Source organism: Oreochromis niloticus, linkage group LG6, assembly GCF_001858045.2.
Source record: "Oreochromis niloticus isolate F11D_XX linkage group LG6, O_niloticus_UMD_NMBU, whole genome shotgun sequence".
Lineage (NCBI taxonomy): Eukaryota > Metazoa > Chordata > Actinopteri > Cichliformes > Cichlidae > Oreochromis > Oreochromis niloticus.
The window spans coordinates 25,192,358-25,206,006 of NC_031971.2; the positions used below are offsets into that span (position 1 = coordinate 25,192,358).

General features: G+C 39.0%; 1 protein-coding gene across 1 annotated transcript; it reads right to left on the reverse strand.

Moving 5' to 3' along the window:
* Positions 1 to 320: 320 nt before the first annotated feature.
* LOC102078754 (uncharacterized) lies at positions 321 to 7,129 on the reverse strand. The gene is made up of 11 exons (XM_005469941.4): positions 6,951 to 7,129; positions 6,374 to 6,522; positions 6,104 to 6,266; positions 5,134 to 5,481; positions 4,593 to 4,874; positions 4,486 to 4,509; positions 3,881 to 3,982; positions 3,715 to 3,745; positions 3,509 to 3,555; positions 3,283 to 3,317; positions 321 to 742 (listed from the first exon to the last, which is right to left on the reverse strand). The coding sequence occupies exons 1-11, from the start codon at positions 7,069 to 7,071 to the stop codon at positions 659 to 661; spliced, it is 1,386 nt and encodes a 461-aa protein (XP_005469998.1). The 5' UTR covers positions 7,072 to 7,129; the 3' UTR covers positions 321 to 658.
* Between the last annotated feature and the right edge of the window lie 6,520 nt (positions 7,130 to 13,649).

Genomic DNA, 13,649 nt, shown 5'->3' on the forward strand with positions numbered 1-13,649 from the left:
GAGATTATTATGAGATGACACAGATACACATGAGACATGGCATCTGTCAAAACAATCTCATATGAGGAGCTTGAGTTTTAGAGTAAACTCCATCTGATGGTGAAGATCCTGTAAAATAATTCAAATCTCCAGAGCACTTTCCAAACAGACCTTGACGTGAGAGTTTTCTGTCAGCGGCTTTTTTCCAAGATCAAGGCTAAACTTTCGACGTAAACACGTCGCAGCTTGTGAAACAGTCATGAGACGATATTTGTCAGTTTTTGTAGATACTTTCTTTTATCATTATTATCATTATGATAATAAAAGACACATTTAAATCGTTTCAGTTTTGCTCTTATTTTAATACAATTATTTACAACCAAACATTTTAAAAAAAATTCGAAAATGCTTCCAGAAGAAAACAAGCCTCATAACAGCAATAATAAAATGTCTATTAAGACTGGCTCAGTTATTAGAAAAATTAAACAAGCATCACATCCTGTCTAATTGTACAATTACTGCTGCAGGTGAAATAGGAACTGAGGAAATAGCCTTTCCTGTCCTGCTGCGTAACCTCAACTGATGCTACATTGATAACTATGATAACAAACACACACACACAGGCACACTCACACACGCGCTCACGGAGAAAGAGGGGGAGGGGTGGCGGCAAACATTTCTAATGGATCTGTGTTGTGAATGTTGAAAGAGGGTTCCAGAGAGGGGCTCTGGATGTCGCTCCGGTGTCCCTGCTGACCCAGTCCTGCACATAAACAAACACCAACAGACAACCTATTAAAGATCTAAGCTTGATGTAATTTCCTGTGGCATAGTTCATATCCTATCTACTGCTTTCACTGCTAAATATATTTTCGTGTTTGCTCAGAGCTACCAGCAGCTTAGCATGTCAGGATGGCTAAAACAGCACAACAGACACCTTAGGTGGTTTCACAACGGCATATATTATATTAGTCATTCCTCCAGATATATTCCTCCGAAAAACCTTCATATGTGGTCTGGCACTTTCTTAAATCCTGTGTCATTTGTATTGTTTTCTTACAATGCACTAACAGAATCATTGATCTTCTCTCCTAAATGTGATCTTCATTACCTTCCCCAAGGTTGTTAATTTGTCTCTTTGTTTGCTTGTTAGCAGTGAAACTTGAAAAATAAGGACAGATTTACATGAATATTTTACCAAAGTGTCTGACTTAAGAATCGGTCTATATCAGACTTCCAGATTGTGAATTTTGTGTAATATATTTCACAAGCACATATCACGCTGTTATATTAGAGATTTCATAATTTTCCGTCAGTTATACTCCTAAATCCCAGGGCTAAACTCATGGTGTGGAAGGAAATGTTCAGGCTTGGTGGAGTTTTGCGCGCTCGGACAGCTCTTGTTCCTTATTTGTCACTTGTTCTATCCCATGACATTAAAGTTCCCTTTTTCACAATTTGGAACGTAGCCATATTTCAGATAAGCTGCTTGTGTTATTGCAGTTCTGTGTTTCATTTCTGTCTTTCAGGCCTCCCCTACTCCAGACTCATAGCTCCTTAGTTAATGAAACAGTTTCACATCAGAGGATTCTGACCAACATGAAATAATCATCTCTGTCTCGTTGTGCAGCAACAGAGTGTAATAATATGAGTCATAATCAACATATAATACAAAAAAAAATCAGTTCTGAATCCTGATTAAACTACTGCTGCTCAAGAAGCGGATGAGACGGAGACACATCTCCTTTTTGGTAATGGTTGGTTACTTTTTGCGTCATCTGGTGACAGCCGCATTCTGTCCTCTTAGACGGCTGCGGCGCATATCAGCGAGAGCCTGGAGAGAGACTTTAGCCTGATGAGAGCCCTTCATTAAGCTAATTAATGAAAGTGATTGCAGCTAATGAAACACATGCTCAAACACAGTGTAACAACACTAATGAGGAATACTGTAGGTGTGGGTTTGAGGTGACAGCATGCTTGGGAGGGGGTGTTTGTTGATTAGTTATAGTGTGTGTGTGTGTGTGTGTGTGGGGGTGTGCGTGTGTTTAAAGCAGCCAGATTTATGAAGTTTACTGTAGTTTGTCAGAGTAAATCTAGAGCGGAAACAAAAAAGTCCTGGAAATACCAGAAATTCCAAAAGAAAGAGACAGAACTGCATTAGAGAGAGCTGAGTCTAAACTGACCTATTGCTGTGTCCCAGTGAAGGTTAGCATGAAGTTTTGCTATTGCAAAGTCTACCACAGTTAAAGAATCGGTTTACTGTGCAGTACATGGTATAGTGTATTTTAATTTTGTAAATAAATCCCATTTAAAGCATAATTCATATTTATAACAAACTTCATAGGTGTGAAAAGTTGTCTCTGTAAAAGCAGAAGTTTTGACTTTGTGTGGAGCATTCTAGAATGTTAACGCAATTTTCCCAGCAGTGGAAGTCCCAGCAAAGTCACCCCAAGGTCAGACCACAGAAAGCTTAAAACCCACGTTTTCTACAGGTCTCAATTAGCACATATGACTTGTTTGGAAGGTTTCATGGCATGGCTGCACAGCTTAGATTTGTTATGTTGCATCTGGAAAAACAAATGAGACCAAATTGGAGATGTCTGACCATGGACAGCATCATTTTTGGCGAAAACCAAACCAAGAATATCAGAACACACACCTAATACCGACTGTTAACCACAATGATGGAGGGTATACTTTGGGTTTATTTTGCAGCCATGGGACCTGGACACCTTGGAGTCACTGAGTCAACTATGAATCTTTCTGTATATCGAAGTATTGTAGAGTTAAATGCGAGGCCATCTGTCTGACAGCCAAAATATGGCTGAAAATGTGTCATGTAACAGGGCAATGATCCCTACAACAGAGTAGTGGAAAAGGAAAAGACTCAAGGTTTTGCAGTAGCCCAGTCAAAGTGAAACATTGTGCCAGGCCCTTGAAAGAGCATAAATAAATGCACAAAAACCTAACCATACTGAAACAGCATTGTTAAAAAGAGGAATGTGAGAGAATGATGAAGTAATATAGAAAGTAGTTACTTCAAGTTATTGCTTCCTAAAGTTGTTCTACAAGTTACCAAGTCCGTTTACTTGGTTTTTCACAGGAGTGCAGAGTCATGTAAAAACTTTCTTTTTGACATGACAGAGGCTAACTGTTGGTTTGACACAAAGCCAGACGACCTTATTGTTTAGCTCACAATCCTCTGACAGAAAGGAAAGAACAAAGTTAAATATTTATTCCATTTGATGACTCTCCTGAGAATTTATATTAGCAACTGGAGGTTTAGGTGATGTCATTACTTACCTCAGAAGGGAAGGTTGTACGCGTGAGTGTAATGTCTGAGGAAAAAAAATAATAAACAAGCTCACATTAGTCACATTATCAATCAGTCATTAGTGTTTGTCTGATTAAGCTGATTACTCCTGCAATGCTTTGTGCCTGTGAGAATTTGGATGAATGAGAAGTGAATAAAAACAGAAGAAGCTTGAAATCCTGAAGGGGAAATTTGATTCTGAAGGGAAATTCTCACCAACTTGATCCTTCGCGTGAACCTGAGACCAAAACTGTGTATCCTCCCTAAAATAGTGCAGCACACAAAAATGTATTACAACAGTATCCAAGACATTGTATGTTGCCGTCTTCAAGGAAGTAGCTTTTTTCTTTTGTATTTCTCATTATAACTTCATGAAAAAGTATTTTAATGCTCTTTTTTAGACCAATTAAGAAAACCAGTACCTTTTCTTCCTTTCCTCTGCTCTTGCTTTCACTTTAAAAGTGGGTGAAATGAAAAGGAAAAGAGAAATTAATGCCTTTCACAAATGAAGGCAATTAAATCAGCATGAAAACATAGCTTAAAGCATCAGAGTATTTATAACAAAGCATAAGCTTTTGTGTGAAATACCTTTCCTGTGCACCACTATGATCACGACTGCCAAAGAACAGAGGATCAACACCGCGGCTGAGAAAGAGCCCACAACAAGGGGCCAGTCCAGATTTAATGAATCTGCAAACATCAAACAAGTATTAATATTAAATATTTTTTTAAAAAACAGTCGTGACATGACTTTAACAGCAACAAGTATTACAACAGATTTGATTTAAAGAGCTAGTATCATTTTCCAATGCAATGGGGAGCTCCAATCCAATGTGAAGAAGAAAAAATGTAGTTTTTAGTTTATTGAAAATAGTTTTTTGATAAATTATAAAAATAAATAAATTATAAATTTAACAAATTAAATCAAGTTTAACAGATTCGGATTAAATTACATCCTTTCACAAAAGAACCTGTCACATCTGCAACAAGTTTTGCAGACGTTTTCCTGGTTACCACAGTCATGTGACCTTTATGGTAACACCATCATGTTTATGGACTCTTATACTGAAAAGTGACTCTGAGGTGGACTAACGTGTCATTATGTGAGGATCTGGTAGAGAGAACAGTTCGAGTCTTGCATAACTTTTAGGTATGAGAACAGCAACAACAAAAAAGGCATGCTAATAGCCTACCTGTTGATGATGAAGGGGAATTCCCTTAAATATAAAAAAGGGAGAATCAGTCTCAGTTTCTCTAAAGGTCAGTTCACTCACATATAATTAGAAGTGTAAGTCTATACCTTTGGTTACGGTTAAAGGCTTGCTGTACTCAGACTTGCTCCACGTCTCTCCCAGTTGGACACTGTACTGGCAGTGGTATAGAGCCACTGGAGAATCCTGGACAGGCAATGGGAAGGTGGCTTGATGCGCGAAAAGGTTTGCATGAAATGTTGCAACAGGAAATTCACCATCCACCAGGTAGAGAGAGAACACAGCGCCGGGGTATGCAGCAGACCCTATGCACAGTAAATGCCACACATCTGTCTGCTGTTCAAGGTGAAGAATGGGCGCTGGCAGGACGTCTGGGAGCACATGAAATCAGAGCAAATAGTATTCAGATAATTAGCTAACTGGATTACCAATTAGGCAGAAAACAAATGACAAAAATTGAATATATCCAAAAATATTTACAAGTCTTAGTCCTCTTGTGTTAATGTTCTACCTAAAGGAATGAATCCATTACCTGAAATACAATTTTTTGGTCTAAAATATTTATAAGTACCACATTAACATGTAAAAAACATCACAGAAGAAAGGCTGCAAAAAGTCATACATCTTCACCTGTAATGTTGATTTGAACTACGTTGCTCACAGTGGAATTAACCAGTCCGCTTTCTTTGGTCATTTGATAAAGGCAGGTGTACTCTCCCTCCTCTCCTCCCCCGACTGGCCCCACAGTGAAGACTCCTGGCTGCAGATGAAAGTTTGATACCTGGCTAGCCCGGGGCTGCTGGATAACAGATGTCGTCCCTGTTTGTTTAGCGGTCCTCAGCAAAAGGAAGCTTGACGGTTTGTTTGACTGCGACTGTGGATGAGTCGGGACTGTGCAGCTGAAGGACAGCATGTCCCCGCGTTTGACCTCACCTGAGGAAGGCTCTACAGACAAGACTGGAGGTGGGAGGGAGGGGTCTACATGACAGAAAAGGAATGGAGACAGTAGGGGGAAGCCATTATCTCTCCATGTTTTGCTACTAGATTAATTCTAGACTCTCAATAACAGTAAAAGCTGCAACAACAAAAAAGGAAAAAGAAGATAGGGCAGCGTCTGGTTTGCCAGACTTCCTTTTGTAACTGTCAACAGTTTAAGCCGGTAGATATTGTGTTTGATGGGTTTCCGTGTGTGGGAGTGTGTGGTTTCTATATGAAGAGCAGGATGTAACTACCACTATACACACCCACAGAGCGGAGGACAATAAGAGACCGCAGAGAGCACCTGCATTCAGCAGTGTGTTTGCTGTGCTGGAGTGGAAGCGGATGGGAGTGTTTATTGTTTTAAACCACATGTGGAATCACTACCGATTAACCCAGCCGATTAACGCAGAAAACGTATTTGTTCCGTTTTGAATACAATGAAAAGCAACAGCCTCGACCTCATCTTAATTCTCCCTTTTTTTAAATTAAAAATAAACTCATTTAATATGAAGTGTGCGAAGGATGTGTTTTTCTTTTTAAATCCGAACCAAAACTTTGTTAAAGCAAAAGAAGGTCAAAATCAGAGCTGTAAATAAGAGTTTCCATCAAACACACAAACCATTTTGGTCCTCCAGTTGCAAATATGGACTGAACGCGCTGTAGTGACCCTCCTGGCTCCTGTACAGACAGCAGAAAAGTTTACTCTGGCCTGGAACCCGTTCTTGTATCCTAACAGTAAACTGAACTTCTCCAACACTAGAGGTCAGGTCCAGAGAGTCCACCTCAATAGAATAAAACAAAGAAAAGCAATAAAATCGCTGCAGCTCAGGATGAACTCAACACGCTCCAAAAATATACATCCATTTGAAAAAAGAACATTTAAAACTACCTTGACTCTCTTCTCGTAAAGCATGAACAAAACCCCAGCGTTACCCTCGGGGGGTCGGCAGACCAGGACCACCGAATCCTTTGACTTCGAATAGATCTCCAGGGAAGGTGCTGGAAGAGTGAGCGAGGGCGTGGAAGCAGAAAGTCGTCCTATAAAGTAACAGTAAGGTTATAACATTTAGCAGGAATCAGCTAAATCGCAAAAATACATCTTGAAATGGAGCAACAGGTTTCTTAACAAACATGGGGAAACACAGCGGTCATTGCAAGATGTGTCGACGTTCACTTTGTACCAAACTTGTGATTACAGCTAAACCAAAATCAGTTGTGAAACTCTAGATAGGAAACTTTAGATAGATAGAGTTCCTAAATATTAGGTACAATTATAGGCAGAAAAAGACATTTTTGTGTGTGTTAAAAATTAAAAATTTAATGGAAATCAAACATCGATTACTTTTTACTCCTAGCAGACATTTAACAGATCTTCTACTGGGATATATCGTAGTGATTGTTAATCTTAACAAATGAAAAGTTGACAAGAACACTACACTAAGAAACATCTCCTGTGTGAAACGTACCCCAAAGTTGGAGAGAGGCCAGTAACAGAGCACATGCCCAGGATGATCGTCCACCACTAACTGCGTGCATCCTTAACGCATCAGCGAGACCGACTGAAGTGAAGAAAACACCTACACGCATAGGCTGTGGATCTCTCTCGCTCCTTCTTTTTCTCTCTCACTTGGCCGCTCTGTGTTTTCTTAATGCATACGACATCCTCTTGAGAAGCAATGGGGGAAGTAAACACACTTCCTTTTTTAGACTTCACAGATCACATGTGTGCTGTGATGAGAAGAAACAGCTGGCCAGCAGTGCAGTAAACCACAAATTTAAGAAGAAAATATCTCTAGGTACATAAAATGAATCCTCAGAAATCGAATGTGAAGAGGATGTCAAGGGAACAAAACACACGGCCGCTACTACCTGTACTAAATGAAGGCTGTGGTTTGGGTGAAGGTGCTTCTGTGTCACAGGATTTCTATTTCTGATATTACAGAAACAGGTGTGATGCTAATCTGATGCTGAAAACCCTAAAACTGCTGCCAGTGACAGAAGTATGACAGAAGGGACTTTGGGAACAGAGTTTTCCATCTGTCCACCAGATGTCCCTGGACTTTTTCCCTGTTTAGTCACCTGACTGCCTTCTCTATCTGCCCTGCAGCAACTACTGATCTCCTGATATCTGCCCACTAACACAGCTGTTCCCAGTTTTCCCTGTTATCCGTGTCTGTGCTGCTGTCTGTCATAAAACTCTATTCCTGCCACTTTGCTACTGTATATGCTTTTACTGTACTTACTTGAACAGGATGGATCAAAGTAGCCAAAAAAAAAAACTAGCCTAATAAAAGCAGTTATTATTATAACGATTTTAAAAGTTTGGGGAGGGCTTTGAACAGCCACATCTGCAGATGATGGTAGAAATTTTTTGGGGGGGGGGGTTAAACCAAGAACTGCAGGAAACATGATGTTTATAAACTGGATCAACATCTCCAAACTTGATTATGTTAGTCACGGAAGAGCCCTACTTCATTACTCATTCATCAAAGGAAGATTAGGCCTGCTAACATTTCATACAAACAGTAGATGTATTCATTCAAAATGAAGGGTCCTGAACAGCACTTTAAACTTTTATTGGCGTTCAATCATTTGTTTTCTAAATAAAACACAAACTTCTTTGTTTACTGGAAGGTGAAAAAACCGTCTCTTCCTTGTAGTATGAGTGCAAACTTGCACTCAGGTTTGTCTGGTTTGTCTGGCGTAGACAGCTGTAGAGTGTGATGCTATAGCTTGTGGTCAGTTTTAGAAGAAATACAAGCATTAAGTATTCTTAAGGTGACAGAATCACTTTGATACGTTGCTTTAATTAAGAGGTCAAAGATGGCACCTATATTTTTTTTACTGTTTTAGAGGGATTTAAAGCCACTAAATGTATTTTTCTCTCTGGACTTTGGTATCAATAACAAAAGCTTCTGTTTTCACCGGTATGAGATGTAAAAGATTTTCTGACATCCATGTATGATATCAAAAATACAATTTAAAATTGAGTGTAGCCAAATAGCTTTACTTGGGGTATGTTGTAACTTGACAGTAAATTTATAGACAAGAAGAAGAAGAAGCTGGGTAATGGTAATCCTGTCACTCCTGATGCAGAACCATAGGGATGTGTGTCTCCTCCCAGAACCAAACCAGGGAACTATTGCTTGTTAGATAAATGTGTATCCTGCTACACTATGGAGCCACTGGCAGATGACTTGTATAATAAATTTAAACTTTTCATGTCATGAATAAAAAGTTGTGCTCTTCCCCGTTCCTTTAGTAGAACTGATTCATGAGGGAGAGAAATTCCACCAAACTGGAGCCGAGAGCTGAGAAACTGCGACTTTTGTCTCTCCACCACCAGCATCGTCCTCTGCGTGCAGCAGGCATCAACATCCACAAGGTTTGCGTCACACGTGCACATGCACTGCCGCAGTTTTTCAAACGATGTCGTGTGTCTGCTGTGGATCAAATGAAACGACAGGAAAGAACAAAGACAAAAATGGACAAAGAAGTCAGCCTGCTGATATTTGTGAAGCAGCTCAAAGAGGTGTTTGAAGTCTGTGACGAGGACTCTGACATGTTTTATGTGCCCTGAAAGCCTGGTTCAGCTGGCTACTGAGTTTGGGTAAGAGGAACAGGTAAAAACAAGTGATGCGGAAATTACAGGAAGTGTATATTTTGCATTTATTCTTTTTATTTGTCGTGGGAGACAACCACCATAATAGTCTGAGCCGTATATCATATTTGCTGTCTCGAAATTTTGGACTTATGTTCAATGGAAATAATAGAATAAATAAATGACCGAGAGACAAGTACAGAACTTTATGCTCCTTAGAAATTCATTTCAGATTCTTACAAGCACATACATTTAGGTTGGAGTTAGGTTTTGAAGTCTGTTTAATTTAACTGGAAAAAAGCAATAATGAAAGGACACGAGCTGAGGAAAACCAGCTAATTGAGCTATGTGCTGTATGATTACTCTGAATTATCACAGCAGGCAACTATAAGGCAATAAAGAACACTGCTTCATCTAATGATTATTTTGTTGTATATTAATCTGCTTATAGTAATAGAGATATACTTTATACTATATAATATATATATAGATATACTATATAGATGCACTATAGATATAGTATAGATCAGTTTTGCAAGTCTGTTAACATCTTATTATTTCCAGTAAACAAAAAAACAGTGACCAAACCTATTACGTTATTGTCCGTATATTGACATAAGTGTTTGGCATTTAAAAACAAGAAACTGCAGCTGTGAAAAAGAATAGTGAGGCTGTGTATGACATCAACACCACAAAATCTGATAGTGTTTGTGAGGTGGTGTAGCAAAGAGAAGAGAGAACAACGTATATAAAAATAGGAATGAAAACAAAGTGAAAGACAATGACGAGGGGTGGCTGTGGCTGACGAGGTAGAGCAGGTCATCTACCAGATGGAAAGTCAGCGGTTTGATCCAGTCTGCTCCAGCCTACCTCCCTGAGTAACCTTGGGCAAGACAATGAAGCCAGAGCGTGAATGTTAGATAGAGAAAGCATGCTGGGTGAATGAGGTTTGTAGTTAGAGCTTTTTGAGCACTTAAGCAGTTGTATTATGTGTAACATTTGGGAAAATGTCATATTCTTTTTTACAAATTGTGTCCACGTAAGAGCGATGATGCTTAAGTTTTCAAATGTAAAATGTCCCGCTCACAAGTTCTATAATAAAGATGTTTATAATATGGATACTATAATATTGTTAATAACTACATTCATTTATTCTTGTGTGTTTGCATCACACTACGAGTCACTGATCACTGTCTTTGGTTCCTGAGTGTTGGAACATTGTGGAGACAGTGATTAGCTCCTGCGGGAAGCCTTTCACTGACCTGGATAATGGGGTCGAAGGATGAAGTGATGCAATTTATAACTCAATGTGGGTACACACATGTGGCTACATTCTGTACAAATGCACTGCACCCTGCAGTCCATAACATTTCACAACTTTGATGTGTTTTCAGTCACTATTTCATAAAATGTTTCAGTTTTGTTTTGTTTTTTGTATCAAGATTTGACCTCAAAACTTTTGTAAAGAAAGAGAATTTGACACAACACAAAACTACATCTTTTTACAATGATCATGTTATCAGAAACGGATATGCCACAGAGGTGAAGATATGAATAACGCATATTCTTTTAAAGGGGGTTTACACTGCCAGGAAGTTCTCAGTTTCACTGCATGTGTTATTTTCTAATGTCACTGGCCTATATGAATAAATCCCAGCGGCTGCTTTGCGACAATCTGACCTACTATTGTGCACTCCTGGTGACTCGCTCCCTGTTGCACTGTCCCCAGAAAACATGCACTTGCATAATCGTACAGTTTTCTGACCTCTTGTCTTTCCCCTTTTCTGTCTTTTAACGCTGAGACCAAATGGAATAAAATAAGAAAGGACCTAAATGGTGATGAAAATGACCTCATACAGAAGTGAAAATTGAGTTTGATCCCAGCAGACCTTGCCCTTGCCATTAATATCATTTTTTGCATTTGTTTATTTCAACATAATATTTGTTTCATGCATTTGTTTAGGTTTAAAATGACTAAACTTTATTTTTCTTCTAGTCTGCAGGCAAACTGACTCTAAAGCACTTCTTAGAGGTAGACCACTGGCTTCATTTGTTCTTTGGCATGAGCCCTGTTATTATCTCAGCAAACTTTACCCCTGGTACCCCTAATGTACCAAAAATAGAACATCACAGTCATATTATTACTGATATGTTGTTGGGTCAAGGAGTTTTAGCAGGTGATTAATCTTTGTCTCATTCTTGTGATGATAAAAGCAGTTAACCTTCGTCATATAGATAGCTTTGTTTGTGATAGTAAACGTGCAGTTTTATAATATTTTAACATCACGTATCATTTTGTGGGGTTTTTTCTTTTTTTTTGATTGACAAAACAATCATGTAATCATGCACTGCACACAGTAGTTAGCTCCACATTTGAAAATTAACAAGACAATATTTTATGCATGACTAACAAAACCAGTGGAATATTGTTTTTGCCCGTTACTCTATACTTCATATGGCTGTTGATACAGAGAACCTTTACAGTAATTTGCTTCCCTATGAGCCCTGGTGCCATATTGAAAGTGAGGATGAGTCATTTACAGATAACAGTATTTATCAGCCACCTCTCTATCTGGGAGACCAAATGGTGGAACATTTGGCGGTGGGAGGCAAGGACTTGCATTTAACACAGAGAAACACACTGGCGCAAACACACACATGCAAATGCATCCAGAAATTACTGAGGTTGTTTTGAATAGCGCTTGATATCATAGGTGAAATTCTTTGCATTTACTTATGCAATCTGTTATCCGACCGTGGCTGTGAATAACCACTGGATAACGGATGAGGAGGATTCTATTTTGTCTATTTTTGACTGCAACAAAGCACACATTTTAACCAAAAACCTTAGAGTTTTTTAATCAACTTTGCATAACATTGTAACAGAGCTAATTATTTTAATCACATCTGTGCTTTTCTTTCATGTACAACAATATTTTTGCATTTTTTTGTACTTTTTGCATCCACTTTCCTTCTGCACTTTTTTCCCCACAAATTATATGCAGCTTCCTTTTCCAGAAAGCAGGTTTGTTGACCCTGAGATGAGGGGAAACAAGTTGGGCCTAACATATTTTCAACAAACTTTAAGTCTGATGTCATCCGCCTACAGCTGTCTGGGTTTCATTTCCTCGTTCACGCAGCCGGTGTCAAACCACATATTGAGCACACAACTTTCCCAGTCTTTACGAACATGAAATCCCAGTTAGAAATTTAATTTTTGCTATGAGCACTTTTCGAATCAATCAGTGAGGTAGGGCCATACATTTTTAATACATAGGCTAGGTTTATTTTCTCTGGACAGTAAGGCAGAGGTAAGATTGTCAGAAATTTCCTCTGCGCTGAACAATTTACTGTATCAGTCAGTGTTTAAATGCACTTAATCCAAATGAAGCTTAAACACTAATAAGTGATCTATCATTTGTTGTGTTGTGACTGGTCACAGTTGGGATCTTGTTGGAGAATATTGTGAATATTTGAGTGAAGATGAGCCTGAAATGACTTTAAGAGTTTAAATTTAAAATGAGTGTTTGAACACAGTGTCATGGTACGTGCTGTGTGGTAAGCAGGATGTTGGACCCAAACGCAGGACACTCAGATGGAGGAATAAACTCAAAATGCAGCTTTACTCGCTGGAGACACTTTTCAAGAAATTTACTTTACAAAACAAACCAAAAACCTCAAATATGAACTAGAAACTAAACTGGACTCAAGAAACTAAAAAACAAGGAACATGAGCTAGAAACCCCAACCAGGACCGCAGCAAGAGAACACACAGCAGTGAGTGTGTGTGATGGTTAACGACAAAACGCAGCGCAAGGAAAACAGGGCTTAAACACACACCAGAGTTATCAAGGAATGAGACACAGAAAGAGAGAACAGCGGGGAGTAGTCAGACATAACGAGACCAAGGGGAACCAAAACTTGATCCACCGCACGCAGGACTGGGACTATCAAAATAAAACAGGAAATATGAGACAATTCACTAATAAACTAAAAAACGAAGCTAGAAGCAAGAACAACAAATATGACATGAAGAGAAAACCATCAAGAGAACTCAATAATCAAGGAATATAAATTAAACACAAAAAATTGGGTCACAGACCAGTGCATTTTATTCTAAAATACATTCACAGATTGAAATGCAGTCATTGAATATAGTTAACCAGGTTCAAGTCTGAAGGAAAGTTTATAAGAGTGAGCGGTGAGCCCTGTTATGATGTACGGTTCAGAGATGGTGGCTGAGCTGAAGATGCTCAAAGTTTGGGAGTGAGCAGGATGGACAGTGTTAGGAATGAGTACATCAGAGAGACAGCTCAGGTTGAGCAGTTTGAAGACAAAGTTATAGAGGCTGAGATGGTTTGAACATGTGCAGAGGAACAAGGATAGCGGATATACTGGACAACGGATGATGAAGATGGAGCTGTGAGGCAGGAGGGGAATATGCAAAGGATTGGCGTGACAGAAGAGGCTGTGAGAAAGTCATGTCTAGATTAAGATATTTATCTTTTTCTTTAGCTGTATTTTGTCTCTGTCCCTTTTCCGGGTAGATTCCAGCTTCTCCCAT

Bases quoted from the DNA above. Each gene is read 5' to 3' on its own strand.
- LOC102078754 (XM_005469941.4), bottom strand. From the start codon at position 7,071: ATGCGTGTAGGTGTTTTCTTCACTTCAGTCGGTCTCGCTGATGCGTTA. The intron at 5,482-6,103 runs GTTTGTGTGTTT...TCTGTCATGTAG, and splicing joins GCAACTGGAGGACCAAAATG to ACCCCTCCCTCCCACCTCCA. The intron at 4,875-5,133 runs GTGAAGATGTAT...ATGTGCTCCCAG, and splicing joins AGTTCAAATCAACATTACAG to ACGTCCTGCCAGCGCCCATT.